Below are 27,792 nucleotides of genomic sequence, written 5' to 3' on the forward strand. Positions count from 1 at the left end.
TCTGGGATATCAATTGTAACCATAGTCAAGGACTACCTGTATGAGAGATTCTATTGCTATACCTCCCATCCTATCCAAGTATTCCCATTAGAACTGATGGATATGATCTGTACTTCTAAATTTCTATAATGGAATAGGATTCTCTTTGCTGCAGTCATGCTGACTGCGGATTTTGGTTTCTGATGTTTAACACACCACATAAAAGTAAAATGAACTTTGTAGTGAAGGGTGGTGGATAAACTGGGATCTCCAGCCATCAAACTCCTGAGTCTTTTTTTTCTCTTTGTAGCCCTTAGAATTCCCTCTGCCTGTAATTGGATCCATTAGATCACGGGTGTCAAACTCACAACATCACATCGCCATCACATGATGTATCATGTTTTCCCCCTTCGCAGAGCTGGGGTGGGTGGGGCCTATACATGATGCATCTGGCCCACGGCCCGCCAATTTGACAACCTTGCTTAGATGCCTCTTTTTCACCATTGTAAAACAGGATATACAATTGTTATTTACCATTTGCCTATTCACTAACATGTATTTGCAATCACAAAATGAATACTGAGTCACCTGAGAATACTCGGGAGGTGGGTGGCATAAATATTTAATTACTAAAATAAATATAGCACATTTTGATCACTTGCTGACATACCACTAGAGTGTTGAAAATGTTATCAGGCACATTCTCAATCTATTTCGGCATTTGCTAACTCAATATTTGTGGTGGCTTTATAGAACATAACTACCACAAATATTAAAAATCCTCTATATAAAAACAACTTTACCAAATAAACAAAAACAATCCCAACTTTATGTCACACGAAAAGCCCTAAAATGCTGGCCTAGCTGGTATAAGAATAATTACAGCACATCAGTGCAAAAAGGATTGTGAGAATGCCATTGACTGCAATTATAGGAACCAGAAAACAATGACACATGCTGTTAACCAGTGTGCATCTTAACACACAAGGTATACACTTTCTATTATTTCCCTCCCACAATTCACTGAAGGGCTGCTTCAATAAGAAATTGTATAAATACTAGTGCTTAGAGATAAAGCAGAGTATAACATGGCTGGCTTCATTTGGTTTTGGTTTAGTGCAGGTATTCTGAAGCTGTTGGTTTCACCCTCCTAAGAGGGAACTTATTTAAAAAACAAGTCAGACTTGCTCATGCAAAATAGGAACATTTATCAACACTTTGTCAGGATTTGTTCTCCATTTTACTTTGTTGTTGTTAGTTGTAAAGTCGTGTCTGAGCCATCGCAACCCCATGGACAATGTTCCTCCAGGCCTTCCTGTCCTCTACCAACTTCTGGAGTCCATTTAAGTTCATGCCTACTGCTTCAGTGACTCCATCCAGCCACCTCATTCTCTGTCGTCCCATTCTTCTTTTGCCCACAATCTTTCCCAGCATTAGGCTCTTCTCCAGTGAGTCCTTCCTTCTCATTAGGTGGCCAGAGTATTTGAGTTTCATCTTCAGGATCTGGCTTTCTAAAGAGCAGTCAGGGTTGATTTCCTCTAAGACTGACCGGTTTTGACTGCCTTGCAGTCCAAGGGACTCGCAGGAGTCTTCTCCAGCACCATAGTTCAAAGGCCTCAGAAGCCAACTGTAGGTTTGTCCAAGGAAGTCGAAGTATTCTAACACTACCACAGACAAAGTTGAGGTATCTTAATTCCAGCTCCCGGCTTTACCTGCAGTGGGCAGTTACAATACTAGAGTTATTTGACACAAATGATTTAGTTTACAATAACATCACAAACACAAGAGACTCTTCCTTTTCCTTATCCTAGCAAATGCCAACTTCCAATATTTCTGTGGGCTCTTTATGTGAAGCCGGGTGGGGTGTGGTGGCAGAGGGGATTTCCTTCATTCCAGGTGTATGCTTTTTCAGCTTTGCAATAAACCATTAAAGCCCACGGTATAGTCAGGTATTGTGCAATTCTGATACATCACAGGCATTGTGTTGCTTTCTTTGGGGGGGAACTGCATGGTGGCCAGTGAAGCTAGAACCAGAGGTCAAGAAATTTGCCCATATACTTTTTAGTCTACAAGGGTCGATCCTAGCTATATTGGTAAACTGATTTCACTTCCAATCTAATGGCTTGGCAAAATGTAGCAGATTGCATCAACCCTGCTTAGGACAATTTAAGTCTAACTCCTTTAGTGAGTTTGAAATGAAGGCAGATTCACAGATTTGGCAAAAGGATGTGTCTTCATACAACAGTCTGCAACAAAGAGCTCTTAGATAAGCCCTATTTCTGTCTTTAGTGTCAGGGCTGGTTGTTAGGTTTGGGTTGATCACTAGCAGACTGCAAAACATTAGGCTTTTTTCTTTGCTTGCTTCTGAGTGTGCATCGAAATATTTTTTTTTTAAAAAAGTGAACACAAGCGTAGGAAACGATTTAAGTCACAATCTGGCTAAAGCCTTTCGGTTTATTTTAGTTTCCCTCTCCAGTAAGCATCACAGCCTTGCTTTTGAGTAAACAAGTCAGGTCAAGCCATAAATCAGGAGTTCCAGGCACACTTAATCTCTAAGAGAGAACTGTAAAAGCTAATTCTCATTTTAAAGCCTAAAATGCGAAACTGCTAACACCATTGATGAAAACTTGGGGGGTAAAGCTATGCAGCCTGTCATAAGCATCTCGTCTCAGAATGCCAGTTGCTAAGAAACAACAGCCGGCCGAGAGTCTCCCGCTCAGATCCTGCCGTAAACATCCTAGTCATCCTAGTCAGAAGGAAACCGGGGTGGGGACCCGGAAAAGTTTTCCAACGGGCATCGCGAGGTTGCTCTACGGAAACCCAATTCCAAGAATTTTTCCAAGACAACCATTGCAGCCCCGCCTCCCGCTCCTTACGCTTCGATCCGCGGATAGGAGCGGAGACGCAACGGTAGGCGGGGCGAAGGACGTCTTACCGCCCAATGATACCGGCGCGAGGAAGTCGCTTATTCTGCTCAAAAAATGCCGTAGAGAAAAGGGCGGGTCCTTCGGAAAGTGCGCGCGCAGGTGGGCTTGGAGGGCTTTTTTTAATTATTATTTCCCCCCCCTCCCTTTGGTGGAGGTCGCCTGCGGCGGAGGGTGTAGTTGGTGGCGCGCTTGTGTGAGTAGCTCTGTTGTCTGCAAGCGCTTGATTTTTTTTTTTTTTTAAAGTGGGAAGGTGGACTGAAGGAAAGAGGCATTAAAAGTGTTAAAAGCCTTGCGGTACTGTAGCCGGGGGGAATTTTAGAGCTCGTGCTTTGGGTCTGGGGGTGGGGGTGGAGGGGTGGGAAGAGAGTGGGGAGGAGGAAGGCAGAACGATATAACTTAAACCTAAGCCTGATTTATTGTTCACTCTCCCCGCTCCCGTTTTTTCCACATAAGTGGCCTCAGGATTTATTGAATCCGAGGACCCATAATCCTTGGCTGGTGTTGCACCAAGCAAGGAGTTGGTTCTGCACTCATGGACTATAGTGTACAGCAGTTCAATCTGCAGTGTTAATATGCGTGTTACTTCCAATGTAAACACGAGGTTGCTTTCTTACAAGATGTCCTTGGGCCTGCTTTGCCCAGGATAGTTGATGGCCCTGTCAGGCAGACACCGAGCCATTTCTTGAAATTCCTGGTTAAGAAAAACTGAAAATAATAACAATAACAACAATAATAATGGCTTTTGATCTTAACAAGACCTATTCCTATAAAACAGTGCAAGGTTGTTGAACTTGGGTGCTGCTGCATTTTGGATGGAAGGCAGTTTATTACCTATCGTTAACGATGATGCAATGTTAAGAGATTTTGTTTCCTAGTAATGTATAAAGGGACTCTCTTTATTTTCTGTTCATGCATTATACCCTGTTACCCCCTTCTTCAAAAGTAGTAGGAACTAAGATCTAAGCTGTTTAGCAGTGTGTTAATATATATATTTTGATTTAGGAATGTTAAACACCTTACAACAAGACTGGTAAAGAAGAGTAATGGAAAATAAAAGGCAGAAAGCCAGAGTCCAGGGTGGCTGGGCTAACCAGGGTAATAGCAGAATGACTTCATGTTCAGGTAAATGCTATCTTGTTCTAATGTATATAAATAAACTAAATTAAATGTATTGACTAGCAGGAAGACTACTGCCAATTCACAGAGATCTTCTCCCTACCCATAAGTACTACAGAAGGGGTTCTTCTATGCTGCCCCTTCGGTCTATGAACTAGTTTACTAGATTGATTTCTATCGGCTGCTACTCTGACAGTTATTTTATTTTCAAGTTAGCTATCTTTTGACTACTGACCCGCTATTGGGGTCAGATATTTAGATCAAACATTTTTTGGCTTGTTGGGCCATTAAAGTCTTTTTTTTTTTTAAAAAAACAAGTTTTATTAATTTTTAAAACACACAAATTATCATTATTCATTACATGTTTAAACCTTTTTCCCTTGTAAATTTAACAAGTCAGATAAATTATGATTCTGTTTTAAACCATTTCCATATAATATACCAAAACCTCTTATTCAATTTCTCTTTACTTCTCTTTACTCTTATTCAATATCATTATTATTATTTCATCTGTTTCTTTCTGACTTAGTTACCATTATTCTCATTCTATATTTCTACAAGTTTTTACCAATTCTCCCCCAAAAAGACATATACACACAACACACAAAACATAAAAAAAAATATCTTTTGGAAAGTAACTTGGACCCAGGTGTCTCTCTCTTCATGGACTTCAATTATATTCATGCTCATCTTACATATCATTACTTATTTTATTTACCATTCTAAGCCTTCTATATTAACTTCTCCACATATTTCACACTTCTTAATTCTACCTTAATTAATCATCTTAGTTTAAATCATTATATTTGTATCTTTTGTCCATTTTTTATCATCCCTTTGTCTCATCCCTTATGAAAAAAAGAAAATCAGTTTCTCCTGAAATCATTAATCAGAGTATGATGCCTTTCTATCTCCCCCTAAGTTAATCAAATTAATCTTTAAAATAATATCTAATACCCAATCAGATTTTGCTTGGTACCTTCTATCTAACTAATACATCCAACACAATTAAGTGCATAATTAGAGAATAAATCCAAATATTAAAAAGAAATACTATAATAAAAATTTTATAATAACATCAATACCATAATTTTATTAAACTCTTTAATTAAAACAATATTCTAAACCTCTCCTATTATTAAGTTTTAAAACCAATCATTTTTAAACATTTTAACATTTTAATCTCTTATCAACTCTTAAGCCATTGCAATACTACCATCTCATCTTATGTACCTTGCAAAATCTTTTTTTTTTTTTAAATTATACTTTATCCATTATCCATAAAAATTCCTTTTTTCCATTTAATTTCAAAACGTTGTAGCTTTTCTCCACCTTTTCCCTTTCTTTCTTTTCCCAACAAACCTTTCTACCCCCTTCTTCTAGCCTCTGCCTTACCGGCTTCCCTTCTCTGTCGTATTTCTTTTCCCCTTTGTTTACAATCATCATATTGGTTTTGCACTTTATTTTTCCCTTTCTTAAATGTTTTTTTAGATCTTAAGTCCTTAAATCCTTTAGTTTTCTTCTTTTCTCTTCTTTTCTTTTCTTTCTCTCTTCCTTTTTCTGGATCAAATTCTGAGATTCATTAAAGATGGCTCCTTCCTTTCTTTCTTGTTCCTCTGCTGTCTTCATCTGTTGTAATTTTTGTTGATAATTAGTAAGCGCCATTTCTAAGAAAAGGAAAGCTTCTTCCACACCATTTCTTAGTTCCTCAACAGAAAGAGCCATTATAAATCTTTTCTTTTCTTTTCTCCTTCTTTCTTCTTACAACAACCAGAATATTCAAAAGAAAATAAAAAAGATAAAACAGTCCCAAAGTTATCAATCAGTCCAAACCAAGGCAGAGTTCTCACTTTCTCCTTCTGGGGTGATATCAATCAAAGAGAAAGAAAGTCCAAATCTGTTTAAAGTCTTGTTACAATATATTCTAGTCTTCAAATCCTTAAGGCATCTGCTCCAACAAATCTTAGCATACAAATATTTTCTTTTTAATCCTCTCTCTTCCCACTCATCGCTTAAAACCAATTTCCACCTAAAAAATAGGTTTCTTAATATCCAGTTATTTATTCCGTAGGAAAAGAGGGAAAGCTATCCTTTCAGCACCTTCCAGCAGCCGCTTTTTTCCTCTTCTGGCAGGTATTATTCAGAAAGTCATACTTTTCAGGAATTTTATTAAATATGTCTTAGAGTCCTAGGAGCCAAGAAAAACTTTCTCCTCTCAATCACTTTCTCCACTTCCTCCTGCGCATTCTTACCCGGCTGCCAGCTTCTTTGTGGCGGCCATTACGGACCGCCGCTGCACCGCCCTGGGAAAAGGGGTTCTGCCGGCCAGGGAGGGGTCTGCAGCACCCCAAACCCTTCTCCGGATCCCCCTACCTTCAGCTGCCCCTGCAGGGCAGCCTAGCTCCGTACCCGGCTGGGTGGAGCCCCAAAACGCTAGCGCGGCAGGGATCGCGCAGCCGCAAATCCCTGCCGCTCGCGAAGCCGACAAACCGGAAGACCCGGGCCATTAAAGTCTTTTTGACCATGTGTACTAGCGGCACAAGGCATTTTGCTTTAATGAAAAGTTTTAATGAAAAACGTCAAAAATTTAGAGCAGGGGTCCCCAAACTTGGCGACTTTAAGATCAGAGCTGGGCTGGAGAATTCTGGGAGTTGAAGTCCACAAGTCTTAAAGTTGCCAAGTTTGGAGACCTCTGATTTAGAGGCTAGTGGAAACATTTGGAATCTTCATGGCCTTCTCAGAAAATGGTCACTTATGACAAAACCTCCAAAGTAGATTGATATATATCTCCCTTATCCTGCTCTTTACCACCTTGTTTTATTGTGCTTCTGTATAAAGGTATACTTCCTGATCACTTCCCTCCCCCAAACCTGTAAAACAGAGGGGTAATTAGAAATGCCTGAGGATGGTGGTTGGTTTGAAACATGCTAGCTTTTCATTTCTGGAAATAAAATATTATTTAAAACAATTACATCTCTACAGCTGAAAGGAGACTGTCAAAACAAGGCCTTTAATTGCCTCCCTAAGATCTTTAGAATGGAGGCTCTAGAAACAGTTTCCTAACTTCAGTGATTGTTGATCTGGGTTCTTAGAAACCTTTGACCTAATTTTGACTGTGATAAATAGGAGACTTTTCAAATGTTTGTTCACTAAATGTGACACATTAATATGTATATTTCCCCATGGCTCAGATAATTGAACAATTAAGTAAAGGTCACTTCAGTCTAATTGTATGCATGGTCCCTCAGAAATAAATCCTATTTAGTGTTGAAGCTTACTGCTAGTTAAAATATAGGATTATGGTATAAGTTTTTAAGATGTTATTTAAAAACCCCATAGAGCTTGCTGTAATAGATTTTATTAGAACTATAAAAATGTGGTTTCAACGCAAAGGTATAGATTTCATTAATAGCATGAAGGAAGTGAAACCATGAGAAGTGATTCATATGCTTATTTGAGCCTGTCTCAAAGCCTCCATGCATATCTTCATAAGAAGAGCATGAAAAAATAGTAAACCTGATTTCAGATTGTATTATTTTTAATATCAGATTTTCAAAAGTACTTCACACATGGGGGCTCTACGTGGAAGAAATAATTGCTCTCAAAACTTTGAGCCCTCTCACAAAAATCACAGTTCCTGAAGTAGAGATAGTAAAAGGTAAAGGATTCCCTGTGGATTTTACTCCACTAGTTGTTGCTGACTATAGGGGGCAGTTTCAAGGGCATTGAGCTAGTGCTGTCCAAAGATATTTTCACGGGTCATGAGGCCAACATGATGTCATGAAGCACTGTTACCTTCCTATTGAAGTGATACCTATTTACTCAAATTTGCATGCTTTTGAACTGCTAGGTTGGCAGGAGCCAGAGCAAGGATAGGAACTCATTCCATCACATGGCGCTCAGGTCTCAAACCTGGATTGCCGGCTCTTCAGCTGAGAAGCCCAGCATCACCACACCACCGTTTGAAGTAAAAATACCAAAGGATAAAATGTTACTTTTGTGTGTGTGAATGTACTCTTAATTTGAAAGTAAGATTACTAAATAACATTGAAAATATGAAAATTCTTGTTATCTAGTTTGATACTGTTCCTTCTTGTGTCAGCCTCTAGAAATTCCAATGCTAGAAATCCAGCATTTGCCAATTCAGCACCATCCACATTTCAAGGAGAGGCAGAATTTTCATCTAAAAGAAAGTTTGTTTTTAAAGCACCTGAAGAGGTAAAAATGTTGTATTTATATTGTTATTGCTTTGTTTATATGTATATAAAATTGCCTGAGCTGATAGAAAGCACATTTTAATCGTTTCTTGTGTGCATTTTCTTTAAAGAAATAGTCTCCCAACTCAGATGCATTAGCATCATAGAACAGCATAACCAAACAATTATTATTGGACTCTTCAGCAATATTTGTCACTTTGGTTGCAAAATATATGATTTTTAATTATTTTTACACTCCCCCCCCATAAAGTAAACTAAATATATATATATATTTATAAAAATATACGGTGTTTTTTAATCCTTAGGTTGTATGCAAAGTCCCAGAACCCAGAGTAATAGAGTGAGTATTTTCAGTTTTAGTTCATTTTAATACCGGTATCTCTTGATCATTTGACTTTGTTGCTCTTACACTAAGCAATGTAGTCATTAAGCAAATTTGGCTTCCCCAATGACTTTGCTTGCTGGAAGCTCCTAGGGAAGATTACAGAGGGTGATCACATGTTCCCAAGATGCTGCAACTGTTGTAAATACATTCTAGTGGCCAAACACCTAAATGCAATCACATGACTATGAGGACAGTGCATCGGTCATAAGTACAAGGACAGGTCATAAGTCACTTTTTTCAGTGCTGTCACAAGTTTGAACTGTCACTAAATGAATAATCACAAGTTAAGGATTACCTGTAATATGTTTTTACTCCTACTCCCTTCAATTTGGTTAATTTTCTTTCTCTAACCCTAATTAATAGTTTGAACCTTTTATGTCTACCCAACCATGATGTATTTTTTCCCTCCTCTACTGCAGAAAACAGGGTCTATATGAGATCAGCACATTGCCCTCAGGAATATCAAAGTAAGTATCTAACACTTTTTGTGTGTGTGTTCTTGCAGAATAGTTCTGTTAGGATTATATTTCATTATCTGAATTATTATTAAGTCATAGCAAAGATGTTACAAAGGACAACAGACATGGAGGACCATGGTATTGTACAGAAATATATTAAAAATGTATTAATAAATAACTTTCACCTAAGTTAAACACATCCTTTTACCTTTAATCAAAGATACTTGTTCCAGTAACACTGTCCATATTGGCTTTCTTTTCTGACAGATACCTTATAAGTCTACAGTGTAGTTGAAGCTTAACTGTTTTTTAAAACAGTGTTTTACTAAATGTTCAGGTGAAAATCATTGGGTCAAGACCATTCCTATAAGTTACCGTCCAACAATGTTATATATTTATTTGCTAGATTTAAAATTCTGAGGTGTTTTTTTTTAACCCCAAAGCAGAAGGCAACGTACTTGGGAATCTCCCTTTATTGTACAATAAGAATAGGCTGACAATTATTTTGAGTATTTCTCCTGCCATGTTGAGTAAATCTTGTATCTGGCTTATTTAATCTTTTTTTTTCTGCTGGATCCAAAGAATGCTACAAGAGGAAGAAATATCTGCTTGCAAGGCTTGGGAACTTACCCATAGACTTTTTGTTAGGAGAACATTGAACTTCATTCCTTTCCAAATCTTACTTTCTCCATGATGCATAAAAAATATCTGCACTAACAAAAGAACATGATTGAACTTAATTTTTCATTTCTAATGAAGAATAACTTACAGGGAGCTCCTACCACTTACAGAAGAGGATTTGTGTTCAGAAAAAGTAATCTCTCTCTTCTGTTTATTGTCATGTTATTTATACAAGAGCCAAAGTGATTCAAAATGTGTTACATGAAATTCCAGATCTGTTTAATAAATAAAGTTAAAGATAAATGAATTGGTGCTATAACTAGATTCAAATTACACAAATCTATCTGCACATTTTGACTTGTATATCCTCACTGACCTCTTATCTGCTTCAAAGAATCTATAGCTTCCAAATGTCTCTCCTGAATGACCTGGAACCCTATAACATTATGCTTGCATTGGCCTATCATTGACTCAATGCCATTGCCTCATAATGAGCTAGGGTATTGAAGGTTATTGAGAAGTCTAGAAGAATTAACAATATTTTCCCAATCACCTTTTCAGCATAAATCATCTACTTACTCTACTTCTCCTTTCTTCTACTTCTCTCTTCTTATTTCCCAAATGGATGCCATGAGACTATTCTCTGTCCTCCAGGCAAGATACAAGAAAAAAAATGTGTGCTTAAAAAAATCTCCCAACAATACAATAAACATAAGCAAGTGGGGAGTGAAAGAGCTGGATAGCTTCTAAGCAACTCACAATATTGAGGTGGTGGTGGTCTACTCTTTTCTTAGCAATCCACTTGTTTTCTTTGCTTGATGGAAATAAATGACACAGAACCTGCCTAGAATGTCTTAGTTTGAAATAAATCAGAAAATATCAACATGTAATGTGACTTTTCTTTATTCTAGGATTCATTTGATTCCTGGCTTCATTTCCTTGAGTGAAGCAGATTGGATGTTTGATCAGCTGTTCCACGAAATTCCATGGAGGCAAAGAACACACGTTAGACACGGTAGCTTTGCTATCAGTCTCCTTTAACTGTTTTTGCAAGGTCCAGCAATAAATCTTGAAGTATTTTCTCTAGCAGAATCCATTGCAGACAGCAAAATACCTGGCCCTCTGCCACCAGTTCTAATCTCCACTTAGCACACAGATTTAGGGCTAACCTGTTTTGTTTCGTATAAAGAGATAGCCAAAACAAACTATTACCTGTTTTTTTCCTTCTCTAAAGGTTCAGAAAGGTTCTGTGCACCTACTAGTGATTTTTCTTTGTTTATACTGGTTGATTGTTTTGCTGGTGACTGTTTTTTTTTCTGAGAAGGCAGACAAGCTGAAGATTCAGTGTTGTCTTTTCAGCTCTGAACTGGTCTGCCTATTCCTGAGTTTCAAAAGGCAGTATGAAGTTGGGACTACACCTTCTGTGGTAGTACAGATTCTTACAACAGCGTGTTTTCAATTGGTCAGACAACAGTGTTCCTTTTTCTGTTCTTTTTTTTTTAATCTATTGGATTTGCATATAAGTACCATGACATTCAAACCATAAGCTGTTTGAGTTTAGTTCATTTGAGGGCATTTGTGTTATTTCTCAAATTTCCTTCTAGAAATTTGTATTTCAAACAGAACGACTTCATTGATGTACAAATAGCCTAGAATAATTTTCTCTTGGTTGTATTATTTATGAATTGCAAGTTAAAAATCTCATTTGCTCAGATTTTTTATTTGGAGAAGGCAAAAAAAAAATGCTAAAAGAGTTATCATTAAGTCATTCATTCCCCAAATGTCAGCAAACTTTATAAGCATGTATTATTGGTTTCCATAGTAGCCCTAATTATTGAATCCAATTTTCTTCCTATAGATCGATCTTATGATGAACCCAGACTCACAGCATGGTATGGAAAACTACCCTACACCTATTCCAGACTTGAAATGCAGGCAAACCCTGATGTACGTATGGATCTTGAGTTTTCTAAAGTTGAAAAATAAAAATTACAAAGCCGCAATAACAATGGTGATCTGACTTTGAGGCATTCCTCCTTCACTGTGATTTCTTTTCAGGCAAGGGGGAAAAAAATAAAACTCAACTGGATACAGGGGGTGGGAATCGGAGAGCAGCAAAGCCGCTTCTTGACACAACTGTGGAGAATTGTGAACGGGGTAAATCCCCTGAGACAGGATAAGGCAGATTGTCTTTTTAGTGGAAAATTCTTCAATCACAGCTGAATTATCTTTACAGTATTACCTTTGAAACAGAAACCAAGCTGTTCCTTAAAATTTTTCATGATCTCATAGGGGATGATGTGATCCTTTCATGGTAGATCAGACTAGGAATCCAGTATTGTGTATGTGATACCACTTTTATTGATAAACTATAGTAACAGAATCTTGCAAGTGTGAATGTGCCTCCCCCCTCCCTCCCTATATCATTGTGGCTACTAAGGTCGATCTTGTCTGAGTTGTTTACTCAGGTTAATTTCTGCCCTAGATTTAAGGCCTCTTTTTCTGACCATTGTCATAGCAAGTCTTCCTCTTGACTCTCAAGGCCATTTTTTCTTCCCTCTCCTGAATAGAAGTTTGTTAAAAAGTAAGCACCTGATGTTTTGGCAAAACAATGTACTCACAGAGTATCTCTTATGATTTGTTTGAGTCTCATTTTCAATTTTCAACCTGTTGTCCTCTTGTTCCTTTGCTTAATTAGGATTTCTTCCCAACCCTTGACTTACAGATAGAGCCCATGAGTTTTCTGTAGGACATAAACCTAATTAATATATACTTTAAAATATTGTGTGATCTTACCTGAATTTCTGTTCAGGGATGGAAAATTCTTTCCAGAAGAAAAAAAGAATCTTGCATTGATCAAACACTGGAGGGCAGTATAGGAAAAGAACAGAGTAAATGTCACTCACTCTTCATGCCACATAATGAAATCGTACAATATTTTTCCTTACTTCAGTTAAAATTGAGAGAGGAACCTAACACTTGTTTTTCCTATCAAATAGCAGTGCTAATTCTGACTTTAATTATGATTTATGTCCTAGTTTGCTAAGGGAAATACCCCTCCCCCCAAATATAGATATTAAACCATTGAGGAAATTCTAGAAATGTTCTTAGTAACTTGAACTATAATTCCCATTAAGAATTATATAGGCAGCTTGCCAATTGAGCAACTTTGTAACTGGTTTAATTTTTGCAATTCAAATATGCATCTGCAACAAGATGAATATATAACACATTAGAAGTAATCCTCTCTTAATAACTGTCTTGTACATGAACCGTTCAGTTATGACAATAATGAAAAAATTGTGACCTATCCTTACATATGCAAACATCGTAGGTCAATACAGGTAGTCCTTGACTTATAACCATTCATTTAGTGGCCATTTGAAGTTAACGGCACTAAAAAAAACCTGACTTATGACCATTTTTTACACTTATGACCATTGCAGTATCCCCATGGTCACTTGATCATAATTTTGATACTTGGCAATTAGCTTGTATTTATGATGGCTGCCATGTCCCAGGATCGTGTGATCACCTTTTGTGATCTTCTGACAAGCAAAGTCAATGAGGAAGCCAGATTCACCTGACAACCATGTTAGTAATGAGCAGTGATTCACTAAATAAACCTGGCAATGGAAATTTTGGGCTCAATTGTCATAAATTGAGGAGCACCCGTGAAGCAAAGAAAGTAAAATCATAAGAACAGTCTTGGTTTCATTCAGTGACCATTTCTCTTAATGACCTGAGTTGCCAGTTCCAGTTGTCCCTAAAGGAGGACTATCCTTAAATAGTTGAGGCATAAAATAGAAAATGCTATGACCAAGCACCAATTAATTATGATATTCCAAAACATGCAAGCTTTGATGAGCCTCAATGAAAGAACATTGCTAGTCATGAAGCTTTTACATTATTTAATCAGATGTTAATGAACTTTCTGGCGCTTAAGCCCCAAAAGATTTCACAAGCTGTCTGTTTGTAGAATATAAGAAACTACATCAGATGCAAAAATGTGTATTTATATGTATGTATGTAAAGATACAGTTGTATAATGTAAAGGTTTATTTATTAAGAAATGCTGCTTCAGTCACGTGACTCTAAATAGCTTACAGAAATACAGTTCATGTTACAATGACACATTGTCAAAGTTGTCAATAAATATAGTCCACTTAAAACCCAACAGAGTCCTTGTAAGTCAAGACATCTTGTGCCACCAAAAGAACAGGATTCATCAGGTACATCTCCCTTTCTCACCTGAATCTCCAAATGTACAGTGGGAAAGGGATGCTACCAAGACCTTCCTGAATCTTAGAAGTGAGGGGTACAGTTCTTATATGAGTGCAGGAGTATTCCCGCAGAGACTGCTTGCCTCTGAGTCCTCTCTCAGCCACCTTACAAATGGTGGGGATTTCTCTCTACCAGGACATCTTGGGAAGACAAAATCTAAATGGTCCTGAGATTGCCTGGCTCCAGTCCATATAGGATTTGAAATGTGTTGGTCACAGCACCTTGAGTTGCACCCAGAATCATTCCTGACAGTTACATGCATATGTCCATTTTCTTGTCAGTAATACAGACATGATTTGCTGTTACCTTCTTCTGGGTTGCTGGTTGTTGTTTTTTAACTTCCTACTCTAGCTTATAAGAAATATTGACAAACTGCCCACTTTCTTAAGAATGTAACCACTTAACTGCTATATGTTCCTACATATATAAGATGAGAGATTGTTATTTATGCTTAAATTGTGAACACAAGTTTAGGTTCTGGGTACAATATTTTTCCTTATGTTCCAAATTACTAATATTAAAATTGGAAACAGACTTTTTGGTAGTAATATAGCTCCCTTATTTACTGGGCACTGACTTTGCTTCTACTTGCGATGTTTACTTCCTTTTTTCCCCCTCTGATTTCAGTGGCACCCACTACTGGCCATGTTGAAGGATCTTGTAGAAGATTTCACTAAGAATACTTTCAACTCCCTACTGTGTAACCTTTACCAAAATGAAAAGAACAGTGTTGACTGGCATAGTGATGATGAGCCTACACTAGGGAAAAACCCCGTAATTGCATCACTTAGCTTTGGTGCTACCCGGATGTTTGAGATGAGGAAGAAGCCTCTGCCTGTGAGTTTATAAAGCTGGAATGTAATAAAGTTGAAACACATATTTTAAAGATTTTAAATGCATAATACAATATAGCTCTTTCTGATGCACATATCTAAAAATGCACATAAACCCAGTCCATTACTAACCAATTTGTACCTCTAAATAGCATTTGATGAGCTATTTGGTAATAGGCGTAGGATGCTTTGGTAGTAGGTCAGTGTTTAAAGTAGATGATTGTATAGGTTCTTCTAATTTATTCAAAGCAAGTGGAAAAAACTTGCTCAGAATCTGATAATCATAAAGGAGATTGTTCTTGAATGAAAAAAAAATCATAGAATCAGAATTGAGATTCACTTGAAAGTAAAGTTCTATCAGTACTCTGTTTACTTTCAGATACATAAATGTAAGGTTATAAAAACCAATCTGAGCATGTGGATCGCTCTTCCCATGTTTGGTATCAGAATTTTTATGTGGGGCCATCTACCTTCACAAGAAACTGAGTGAATTTTACTCTCAGGGTTCCACTGGGTAGGAATTCTAGTCAGAGGTGGGCTGCACTTTCATTGACAATGGGTTTGCTGGCCCAGCCATATATTTAAAAAAATAAAAATTAATTTTAATTAAAAATCAAATGAGTTTATAGAAGATCTGGCTTCTGCAAAATATTTCCTTTATCAGGCCAGTTTGATGTACAGGAAGAGAACTTAAATTTTTCCAAAATTTTTAATTTTAAATATATGTTCTGAATAACAAAACATGTATGCTATGAAATATGTCAAACTCTTTATTTAGATGCTTATTAACTTAATATTAAATATTGTTTTGGCATTCAGTGCTGCATTTGTTCCCTAGTAAATGTAAACAACATTTATTATAGCAAAAGAAACAACATATTTCCTGCCAGGCTTAAAGGATATTATCAGTGATAACCCAAATGACATATTGGGCACAATAAAAAATAATACTCCACGTTGGTGTTTTTGACTACTGACTCAACATGTGGCAGTCTTGTTGTAACAAAACTTTTAGAGCTTGTTAAAAAAACAGTCCAAAAAGTTTTTTAATTATCGCTTAGTATGCAGTTGACCATTATTTGCTCTCCAAAAGCAAAATACTGTTTGCATTTTGTTTCAGTGCAAGCTTCCTTCATTTCCATAGTCCTTTCTGATACTGCATTCTTGTTTAGCAACTACCAAATGATCTTGCAACTAAACCACTTATCTGTCTTCTTAAGGCCACTTCCTGTGTGTACTGAACTAATTAATGCATATCTAGAACATACTAAAATGTTTTACTGGAAAAACTTTTGCTTGCATTTTTCTTTTCACAAAGGGGAAAATGATATCCAACCTCTGGTAAGACTTAATCTACTGCAGATTCAATATAATATTTTAGTTGAGTGAGTTTTTTCTCTTACTAATTGAATCATTAGTCTTGCCATAGTACCGTATATTTGTTTTTAGTAAATAAGGAAAACAGATGATCTTATTGCTTCTTAAGAACTATATTCATAAGGCAGAAATTTGGCAAAGTATGTATCAACCAGTTCTAATTAAGATAATTTTTAAAATAATGATTTAAATATTTATTTATTTTTTTAAAAAATGCTTTTGCAAAATTGGAACTGTAATATTTGATTTAATATAAAATATATTCTCTCTCAAGGACAACTAAGTCATCTGGTCTTAACCACTGTTTTATTGCATTTAAGGCAAAGAAACTGATTATGGGGGGGGGGGGAAGAGTTCAAATTGATTTATCAGACTTCCAAGTTAACTTGGTCCATTTCACATTGCAAAATTTCAGTTCAATTCTCATTTGCTCTAATCATATACTGTACCTGATTGGTAAATCCAGAAACTGTATGTTCCAATTTTAAAATGGAAGACCTCAATCTTTTGTTTTAAATCCGTTCAGATAAGTAAGTAGAGAAATACAACAAATGTTTAATAAGATTTAAACAAATGGAATAATGATTTGAAACTGATTGGCTTCCCCTGGTGTTAAAGACCATTTTTTAATTTCTTTTTCTTCTGAACGAAAAGTTTATGTACAAACTTTATCTATTGTCATTCTTTGCTCCCTGGATAACTGACAATTTTTTAAAGCCAACTCCAAGGTTCATTTTCCATTTTTGAGGAATAGAATAGTTTGGTAGTGAAGATGATGATTAGAGATGAAAACAGTTTTTTCCACATTGAATTAAAACAACCCATTACAAAAACCTTTTAATACATTAGTTGATCAATAATTTGAAATAATGTGAGATGCACAATGTATGAGGCATGAGCAGTCTTTTCACTTCCATAAAAAGACTCCCTTTTCCTCTACCTTGTCTTGAAATATCTTCCAATATTTAATCTATTTAATCACTGTCAATGTATATTCCTGAGTAATTTATAAAAGAATAAAATATGATAATAAGCTGCAATATTCATTTTTAATGATTTGAATTATAATTAATAAGATACACCTTGAAAGTTCTTTTCTAGTAGAAGAAAAAAGAAAAAAAATATTTATTGGTCCAGTGAGGATTTAACTTTAGAATTGGTTTTCAGAGGTGGTATTCTACTCTGATGGCAAAAGTGTCAGGTGAACTTATCTGAGGAAGCCAAGAGATTCACCACTATTGTTTCAATATTTGAAGGGCTGCCATAAGGAAGAGGGGATCAACCCATTCTCCAAAGCATCTGAAAAACGAGCAATGGATAGAAACTAATCAAGGAAAGAAACAACCTAGAACTAAGAAGCAGTTTCCTGACAATGAGAACAATTAGCCAGTGGAACAGCTTGCCTCCAGAAGTTACGGGTGGTCCATCAGTATGGATTTTTAAGGAAACAGCCCTTTGTCTGAAATGGTGTAGGGTCTCCTGATTGAGCAGGAGGTTGGACTAGAACAGTGGTCCCCAACCTTTTTTATGCCGCGGCCCGGTACCGGCATCAGCTGGGCGTCGCCATCTTGTTTTGATGAAAAAGTGCTTCCGGTGAGCTTTCTACCCGGAAAAGCTCACCGGAAGCACTTTTTCATCAAAACAAGATGGCGGCGCCCAGCAAACCAGAGGCCCGGTAGGATTTGTTCCACGGACCGGTACCGGTCCACGGACCGGTGGTTGGGGACCCCTGGACTAGAAGACCTCCAAGGTCCCTCTGTTATTCTGTCTCCTCATGTCGTCTTAGCATGAATGTATGGAATTGAAACTCTGAAGAATATCCTAAGATCTGAATAGGTATAAAGGAAGGTGATATTTCAGACAATTTAGTCCCATGCTTTACTTTTTTTAAAAAAATTAAAATCAGCACTTTAAAATATATTAAAGGAAGGTGGACTAGGACCCATTTGAGCTGACAATGTACTTTGCCTCCTGTCTGTGGAAGAACTAGTGAAAGTGCCAGATGACAGGAACAGAGTAAGTGCCAGTTCTGGAATCAGAAAGAGGAAGAATGAGGATCAGCCCAGTTTAGTATCAGTGCCTGGGATGATTCTAGAACAGATAAAAAAGAAGTGGATACTTGTAAGCATCTTAAAAATGGTAGGGTAATAATAAAAAGTCAACGTGGATTTGCCAAGAACAAATCTTGCAAACTAATATTATTGCATATTTTGATCAGATAAATTTCCTTAATACGTATTATCCATATTATGTCTTGTTTTCAGGAAAGCATCTGAAAAAATCCCTATGGTGATCATCAGATTTGCAGATGACAGGGATTTGCATGAGGTGGCTAGAAAATTAAAAACAGTTTTATAGTAAAACTTTGACTATTGACAAGGATACAAAAGATAATGGACCCTTTTTACTCAATATGCTCAGTACCCTTTTTTTTGAACGTTGAATTCTGATTTTAAAAGCAAAACACTGAAATAAATAGGATGTTGGATTGATTTGTAAGGCTGCAGGAGACATGAATTCATAAATTAGTGGGTCCTTGAGGAAGTAAAAATAGCTTCAATAATCATTATGATAACTACCAGAGCAGAGAGATTCTTTGTATCTTACTACAGAAGTAATAAGTCTGTTAACTTTAAAAGAAAGGAACATATAGGTGCAGAGATTCATAGATGGATAATAGTTAAGGTGATAGTTCTTGACAGTGATCTGTTTTCTGCAAAGGATTTCAGATATGTAGAATGTCAGTGTTGTGCTAAATATTAATAAAAGTCAGAACCTTGCATTAATTATACCACAAATTTGAAGAGTTTGGTGGCATGCTAGCAGCGTCCCAGATTTTCAATGGGAATACATTCCTGTTGGATCAGTTTGGTTCCTGTGTTGGCAAATGTGCTATCTCAAATTACCGCTACTTCATCTCCCTCCCACTCTTTGACTGATGCATGACAAAATATTCAGCCATAACTATCTTAGTTGTTCAGGCCAATTATCCTGCCAAGTCAATCCTACACAGAAGCTTGATAGCCACCTCCAGGGCCATATCTTGCATTACGCATCATTGTTGGCTTCTATGTCAATCAGAAGCACAAATAATAGAGTCTGTTGACCTGAAATTTTGCAGCCTTATTTTCTTTCCCACTTCGGTATTTCTCCAAAGTGATATCTCCCGTGATTTATAGTTTCTGCTACTCGATTATTATTCTTGAACTAGTAACAGTGGAATTGTAAACCAGATTTATTGTGGTATCTTGAACATCAATAATTTCTGTAATAAAGCTGCTAGCATTTCCTCTCTTAAGTCTGATACACTGTGTGGATGGATCCTATAGAATAGTACATAGAAACTTCCTCAGAGTATTTTTTTTTAACCAATTGCCTAATATCTTATCAATATTTCAGCCTAGGAAAACATTTTCTGGATGTTTTCTTCATAGTAGAAATACTGCTTGCAGAAGTTCATCATTCCTTGTACTTGTTTCTGGTTCTACCAATTACATTGTGTAGTTCTATTTTTTTTTACTAAGCTGAATTACTTTTGTAATATAAAGGACTGTGCATGTAATGGAACTATGTGGGACAGAAAGTGGCAGTATCTTGACCTCTGGTTTATATAATACAATATAAACCTTATCTGGAGGTACTCCAAGAGTTGCTAGAGATCTCATTGTTTAGAATTAGACATCTGACTCCAGGTTGTTTTCTTATTTAATAAGCATGGTGTGCTCAGCTTAGGCCAATTGCTATGTCATTACCTAATGCTTACAGGAGTATTACTAGAATTAGTGGAAACAGAAGAACTGTTTATAATGCTTGAGCTCCTTAGAGGAAAGATGGGATATAAATATCAGAGAAGGGCAGCTAAGATCACCAAGAGGATGGGAAATTCAACAGGAACTATAGAGACACTGAGGGGTGATGCCCTTTGGGTTTCCTCTCCATCTTTTTGGGAAGCCAGCAGCTGCCGGAACTTATGCCCACTCTCACTTTACACACCAACAGAACTTGCTGTTGTTCTGCCTGTTCAAGTCGCATGTGATGTTCAGCATGGACTGGTGAAAGAGCTCATGGCAACCGGGAATCTTTCCCAGATTTTTAGAGGCTAGCTCATAGTGGTGATCATACATTAGACTTGGATTTTTATCTTGGTGTAGTTGTGGTGTGATGTGAAGGTGGAGGATATTATTAGCCGTCCTTCATTATGGTTAGATCACTTTCTGGTTCCTCTTCAGCTTTACTGGCTCTTTCCACATCCCTGCTGAGAGCTTGGACCTATCAGATCCAGCTGACCCATAATAATAAACTTTGATAGATTTCACAGAGAACTTAGGGGTATGATAGGCAATCCAATTAAGACTTTAGTTGCCCTTGAGATTGCATCAACTTCTTTTTCCTTAGTCCTGAAAAGCTTCCTTGTTTTCTGAGGAGTTCCTGGAGGTGAAATGACAAGAGAGGCAGACTTAGTATGCTATTGGGGATAGAAGAAGAATGAATCTAACTAAATACATAAAGAGTTTGAATTAGACATTGCATTGTAGTATAAATGGTTATTAGCCAGCAGCCCTGTTTAATCATGTTCTCTGCTGGGCTGCCTCATAAAGCTATCTGCATTATCCTGGACCTCTCTTGAATAAAACCTAAGAATTAGGCCCATGATAACAAACCTATGGCACATGTGCCGGAAGTGGCACACAAAGCCACTTCTGCCTGCACACAAGAGGTCACCCGGAAGAGCCCCGTTGCACATGCGCACTTGCCCCCGCCAGCCAGCTGATTGTCAGGTATCTGCTGTGTATGCGCTGGGGGAGATGCACGCATATGCGCAGAAATGTGCAGGGGGTTACATGAGCATGGGCAGAGGCATGCAATGCCGGGGGGGTTGCGCACAGAGGTGCACAGTGCATGTGCAGGGGGTCGCACACTCATGCGCAGAGGGGCAGGGGAGTTAGGGACAACATGGAAAAGGTTCACCATCATGGAATTAGGGCTCTGACTGGGCCACTTTGTATAATTTGACAGAAGCACTAATTTGTCTTGTTCCCTGGAAAGCATTTGACCCTGTGTCCCATGAGAAAGGACAAGATCCATTACCTGCTTTTTAGATCCATGCCCCTCATATCTCCTTTTGAGTGATAATATATGGTTGGGTCCATATGGTGATGAATGGATCTTTTAATGTGGGTGTGATTCTGCCTGCTTTGAAGGAGGTGGCAATGTGCCTTCTCCTCAAGAAGCCATTACTCGATCCAGCAATTCTGAATATTTTTCTCAGTCTCCAATCTTCCCTTCTTTGTTATTGAGAAGGTACTTGAGTTGAAGCTTCAGAGGGCTCTGAAGGAAGTAAGTTATCTAGGCCCATTTCAGTTGGGTTGTAGGCCAGGACATAGTACAGAGATGTTATATGGTACCAGTATCTTTCCGAATGCACTGTGTGGATTAAGAATGGGAGGAAAAATGTTGTGTGGTTCTCCTCTTCCTCACATGGCCAGTTTGTTCTTGCCTCTCCTGTTTAACATCTGTATTAAGCCTGTGATTGTGATTGAAGTCATTTGCAGAAGCAGAATTTGCTATCATTATTATCTGGATGATACTCAACTGTATCTCAGTCCCAAGTGACCAAGTTGTTGAGGTCTTCTTTCACATTTTTTCCCCAGGCAGACCTAATGTGCAATTTGGGGATCCTCTGGATTTTCAGCTTCTGATGAAAGATGTGGCAGCTGTGGCCAGCAGGGCTTTTGCCCAAATTCGTGTGATATATCAATTATTCTCCTTCATGGACTGTGAAAGAATCTTCTCACAATGAGGCACATTGTAGTCTACTTGCATGTAGACTGCTGCTTTACAGGATGCTGCCTTTCATGCATCACCGCATTGTGGACTAGCTGCAATTTCTGACTTATTTTATATTTATAAAATTGAAAAACGTATCATTGTTTTATCTGATTAAACTTTAATAAAAGAGTAGTGATGGTCCACGCCTAACCCTAAGGATATTATTAGATTTAGTAACCAGGGATTGCACAAATTCATTAATTCTCTTAGGAAGTCATGAGAACACTTAGCTTAAGGACATTTTATTTCCCTATATTCATTGTATTCAAGTAGAAGCTAAGACATCTACTTAGGCAGAGGTTGAATAAAATAGCCTAAATAGCTGCTTCCACTTCTAGAATTTTATGACTGTAGATTAACTATACTTAATAAATCTTTTTTAGGAGGATAACAATGATTATACTTATGTGCAAAGAGTTCACATACCATTGGACCATGGTACTTTGCTAATGATGGAAGGAGCTACTCAAGAAGACTGGCAGGTGAGGAGCCCTGAGAAAAATTATACAAATGCTGTTTTCTTCCATACAGATCTATATTTAGATAGTCTTCGACTTATGACCGCAATTGGGACCAGAATTTCCCTTGCTGAGCAAGATAGTTGTTAAGTGAATAACATCTGATTTTATTACCTTTCTGTCATTGTTAATAAGTGAATCATGTGAATCTGGCTTTCCCCATTGACTTGACTTAATGGAAATGGGTGGGAAATGGTGACACCGGGATGCTGAAACTGTTGTAGATATCAGTTGCCACATATCCAGATTCTGATTATGTGAACTATGGAGATGCTGCAATGGTTGTAAGCATGATGACTAGTCACAGGTCACTTTTTTTTAGTGCCATTGTAATTCAGACAAATCATTTAATGAATGGTTTGTAAGTCAATGAGCGTCTGTGTATAGGATAGGAACCTGAGACTAATGCAACACAGAAACACATTCAGGTGTGGAGAAATGAAAAATTGTTTGCTATGATGGGTCCCCAGGCCTCAGCCCACTACTGGGCTGTGGCCTATTCGGAACCAGGCCACGCCAGAGGCAGGCTGCCACACATGGCACACATTCAGCTCCACTCCAGAGCTCCACTCGAGTGGAGCTGTGCACATATATGCCGGCCCGCTGCTCACGCAGCCCGGTTCCCCTTTCCCTCCCCCAGCCGGGTCATCAAGCTGCAAAGTTTGGGGACCGCTATGCTATGAGATTGGGCTGCTTGTCTTTCATAGGTCACAAAAAACTTACACGTTTTTTTCCCCCCTGAACAACCAGAAGCCATAAGATTACCACCTGTGAAATAGTGCAGTAAGCAAATAATGTTGTATTATTAACCAGAAAAAAATCAAAACAAAAGAACAAAAGGAAGATAGGATTTGGCCTCTTTATTTTTTGGAAGAAAACCAAGCATAGCAGTTCTAAGGAAATTCATTTTAAATACAATTTGATATCTCTCATACAATTTGACATCTGTTCTGGATCTTTTTCAGCACCGTGTTCCCAAGGAGTATCACTCCAGGGAACCACGTATAAATTTGACATTCAGGACAATATATCCAGAACCAGAGGCAATGCATACATGACTGAAAGTAATGAGAACTGTGCTTTGGCTGCTGAGCTCTAGAGTTTAATGCTGACTTGGATGTGATGACCCAGCCAGATTCACCATTTGACTGTCATCATCTCAGGAGAGAAGAAAGACTGCTTGCAAAAAGAACGTACAACTTTTGCATATTTCCATTGAGCAATGTATTATTTTCTTAGGCTGCTTGCTAGTATGTGATCCTGACGACAAAATTATTTGTTTATTGTTTAAAACCAATTGAAACGTTGTATGAATTCAGAGCGCAAATGTTATCTTTAATGGAGAACAAAAAGGATTTTTCTTGAGAAGGACTAATAATGGACTTCAGAAACCTTTCCAATTTCAGAACTTATAACTGTAGTTGCCATGTCCACAACTATTTCCTGCAATGCTGGAGCAATTTTGAGAAAAGGGGAGCAGGGGGAAAGAAATATCTAATATAATTAGCTGTGCTCCTATGGATGATTTCAATAGGATGTTCTACCTATACCAGTAAGAGGATTATAACTGCAGATAGGACAAAGCTGTTTTAAATAACTCAGTGCTATTCAGTCCAGCATTTTGTTGTGTTAGATCAGGGGTGTCAAACTCACGTCATTGTGGCATTGTCACGTGACATATCACGACTTTTTCCCCCTTCGTTAAACCAGGCATGGTGTGGCCAACATGTGACGCATCCGGGCCGCAAATTTGACAGCCCTGTGTTAGATGAACTTCACTAATATTTCAAAATATATATCTAGGAACCTTGGCCTCATTTTTCAAGAGTCAGGAGCCATGTCCCTTCTCAATGTCCCTTATCTCATTCATAAGATAAGACAGGGAAGGAATAACTACATATTCCTAGTTATGATTGCTCAGGATCTTCAGCTGAAAGGCACTCCACTAGGATGTATGTAGCAAGATCTCTGGATATATTTACATCGGCATATTGTTCAAAAACAGCAAATACAGATAGTCCTTCACTTACAACCACAATTGAGGCCAGAATTAACAGTTGCTAAACATTATGGTTGTTAACCAAGTCATGAGTGGAACCAATTTTACAACCATTTTTACTGAAGTCATTAAGTGAATCACATGGTTAAGTGACTTACACAGCTGCTAAGTAAACCCATGTCATAAATATGAGCCATTTGCCAAGGATCAAATTAAGAACATGTGATTACGGTGGTGATGCAGTGGTTGCAACTCCAAGGATGGATTGTAAGTCACTTTTTTTTTGACACTGCTATAACTTTCCTCCACTGTTAAATGAGCAGTCTTAAATCCAGGACTACTTTTATCAAGATTAATTTTGCCTGTTTTACTGTGAAAGCAAGTAGTGAAAGCCACAAAATGATGGTCGTAATGAAAAGGTATCTTAATTCTCACTTTACGACCTTTGCAGAAAAGTTGAAGTAAGATCATAAGCTCATCAATTTCTCTTAGCAACCATTTTGTTTAATAATGAAGTTGCTGGTGCTAGTTGTAGTAACTAAATGAAGACCCCCTGTATTCCTCTAGTGGTAGAGTTGGCAGAAATATATGATGACATAATTGGTCTCCCAGTTGTTATAATCTGTCCCAATAAGGGGGCTTTGAGTGGTGCTGCCCATATACATTTACTATGGGCCAATTTGAGGGAAGTAATTGGTGCATTTTTCTGGTTTTTTTTCCTTCCCATGCAGTGTCATTTGCTGAAAAGAAACTTCACCAGCCACACTTTGCAGTGTGGTAGGTTAGACTTGCTTGAGTATGGTGTAGGATGGAAGCTTTAGGTGCCACTCCACTTGCTGGAAATGCAGAGTGCTGGTGAGGAAGTGCACCCACTGGGGATATTTCTGAATGCACGTTTATTTGTTTTCTGGAAGATTTGTAAACCTTTTGTGTCCCAAAATAATCCAGCCAGGTCAGTTGATTAGAGAGACATGGGGCTTCCCTCCTGCCTTCCAACTTGTTAAGCTGTTTTGTTAGTCTTTTGGACCATGTGATCACTTCAGCACTGCTGCTATAACTTCAGCTAGAAAAATAAACTTGTAGATTTCTGCTTTAGCAGTAGCTGTAAAGCACGAGTGCTCAAATTATTTAAGCAAATTAGATAGATTTTACTTCATGTATCGTTGATATACTTATATAAAGAATCTAGCAACTTTCTCAAATGGGTTTTGAATATTAGGAGCTACCATTTATGGGTCCAAACTAATTTGAACATTTCATCAGCCAATCTGTAATGACCTTCAAACGGCTTGTGTATAATAAAGTAAGAGATCTAGCAGTATGTGTTTCTATACTTTTGCACATGCATTTAAAAATGAAAGGAAAAAGTAGACCTCATGGAAACAAGTTTCCCTTACAATGCCACATATTTTGTAAGTTTGAGCTTCTTCCAAAAGCTTGCCTAAGATAATTGATAATCTGTTGTTTTGCAACGATTTCCCCTTTGTGGAGCTGGGGTGGGCGTGGCCACATCTGGCCCACAGGCCGCCAATTTGACACCCCTGCTCTAAAAGAATGCAAATGACCAGCTGTCTGCAAGGAATATAGATCCTCCCATTCCCCACCATTCAGTCAAAAGCTGAAGAAGTTTCTTGGATGAGAAGTGAAACATCTTCAAAGAAAAACAAGAAAATCCAGTTGCCTCCTGAAAAAGCGCCTTTGGGACAACCATGACCTGGATGACTGAGAATCTCCATAGACATGGTAAGGAGTTGCACCTGAGTGCTTGATCTGGAAGTCGGCTCCATAGCCCCAAACAAGTCGAACTAACTGATGGGATAGAAAAGGGAGAAGAATATAGGTGGGTAGCAGACAGCAGCTGAGTTTACCTTTTGATAAATGTGATTAGCTGTGCCACCATGCCAACCGCTTAATGAAAAGGGAAACTTCACAGGATGGTTTTCAAATTCCACCCCTTTCCCAATTATTAGCTACCAGTAGGTTAATGTTTCACACTTGAATTAGGTAGATATAAGTGGCAATGCTTTTAGAGGGGCTGCTGCATTGCTGTAAATTGTTCTCTTCTTCCTTCTCCCTTACTTGGCACTTGTTCATTACCTGTTTTAATTGTGAATGTGTGATTCAGCCTTTTCTGCACATTAAAAAATTGAGTAACTGGACAATAAGCATGAATCCCCCTCTTTTTTTCTGTCCTAATATCTTTAACTGGATCAAAAACAATTGTGTTCAGTAATGCCTATGGCCTGTGATGGCTGGACATGAAGCTGTGCAATGAATAGATAGTTCCGTTTTGTCATCATTGAAAAATCTAACTTGTATAACCCCAGGGCAAATGGCAGCAATTTATTTCAAATGCAGTTTACAGCTGTGTCCATAGCAAACTTTGATTGAAAGTGAACATTATGCAACTGAACATTATGCTCTTTCTGCTGAATTATTTTTGGGGGATGTGCCTTTCAAAAATTCTGACTGCTATAATAGAAGAGGCAGCAGGCAAACATCTGTCAAACTATGAGCAAATCTTATAAAATGTATTAATCTTGCTAAATTTAGTTTAACCATGATTATTTAATAAGCTATGACTAGTTCACATGGCAGGTTAAACCATAAACTATATCCAAATTGCAACACCTAATCTTGTTCATCTCGCTATTAATTTTTGAACAAGACATGATATCTTTAGATATGCTAAGAAAAAAACATTATGTTATGGCTTAATATATGCATGAACCTGATATCAATAAATAACCTTATTGGAAGACAGTAGTTTTCCCTAGAAACTGAAAGCAAAAGTTCATGTTCTGGAGATTCTATCAAACTACTTTGGATCGGTTACAATTCAGCAGAGCTGAAACTCGGGGCTTCTTAGGGTGCTCTGGTTTGGATAAAATAACATCAAGGCAGATCATAGTGATACATTGCCTCTGATTTCCATCCTCATTTAACACAGATCTCCCTTCCCTGAGCAGCTTCTGACATTGTAGGAGGAGGCCGTTGTTAGTCTATCATGGCAAAATGGCAAAAATTGGCTCCTGCATATGCACATCACATCATAGGCCCCAACAAATATAGACAAATTAGAGGCACCTTCACATATTGTTTCTCCAACTGATATATGTCATCATCTACCAGCTATCTCCTCTGGATTCTATATAGGGACAAAAAAATAGTGGAGAAAAGTTTGACAAAAAAACTCAAAAGAAGGCTAACATAACTTGAAAGCATATAATGTTCCACAGCAAACCTCAA

General features: G+C 37.7%; 1 protein-coding gene across 2 annotated transcripts; it reads left to right on the forward strand.

The window, feature by feature from the left end:
* The first annotated feature begins 2,880 nt into the window (after window positions 1–2,880).
* On the forward strand, window positions 2,881–27,091 carry ALKBH3 (alkB homolog 3, alpha-ketoglutarate dependent dioxygenase). 2 transcript variants are annotated; one of them, XM_026664669.2, is made up of 10 exons: window positions 2,881–3,005; window positions 3,909–4,028; window positions 8,125–8,240; window positions 8,545–8,579; window positions 9,044–9,091; window positions 10,615–10,718; window positions 11,562–11,650; window positions 14,615–14,824; window positions 22,410–22,508; window positions 23,510–27,091. In XM_026664669.2, exons 2-10 carry the CDS (start codon window positions 3,950–3,952, stop codon window positions 23,600–23,602), a joined length of 873 nt encoding a protein of 290 aa, XP_026520454.1. In that variant the 5' UTR covers window positions 2,881–3,005; window positions 3,909–3,949; the 3' UTR covers window positions 23,603–27,091. The 2 variants fall into 2 exon arrangements, with proteins under 2 accessions (XP_026520454.1, XP_026520453.1); XM_026664668.2 differs by lacking the exon at window positions 2,881–3,005 and adding an exon at window positions 3,050–3,099.
* Window positions 27,092–27,792: the final 701 nt, after the last annotated feature.

The sequence above is a fragment of the Notechis scutatus genome, chromosome 1 (assembly GCF_049901735.1).
Source record: "Notechis scutatus isolate UNSWTSFEM ecotype Mainland chromosome 1, rNotScu1.2, whole genome shotgun sequence".
NCBI lineage: Eukaryota > Metazoa > Chordata > Lepidosauria > Squamata > Elapidae > Notechis > Notechis scutatus.

What these genes read in the sequence shown, in the direction of transcription:
- ALKBH3 (XM_026664669.2), top strand. Translation starts at nt 3,950, where the DNA reads ATGGAAAATAAAAGGCAGAAAGCCAGAGTCCAGGGTGGCTGGGCTAAC. An exon ending in CAGAATGACTTCATGTTCAG is followed by an intron (nt 4,029 to 8,124) that starts GTAAATGCTATC and finishes TTCTTGTGTCAG; the next exon opens with CCTCTAGAAATTCCAATGCT. An exon ending in TTGCCCTCAGGAATATCAAA is followed by an intron (nt 9,092 to 10,614) that starts GTAAGTATCTAA and finishes TCTTTATTCTAG; the next exon opens with GATTCATTTGATTCCTGGCT.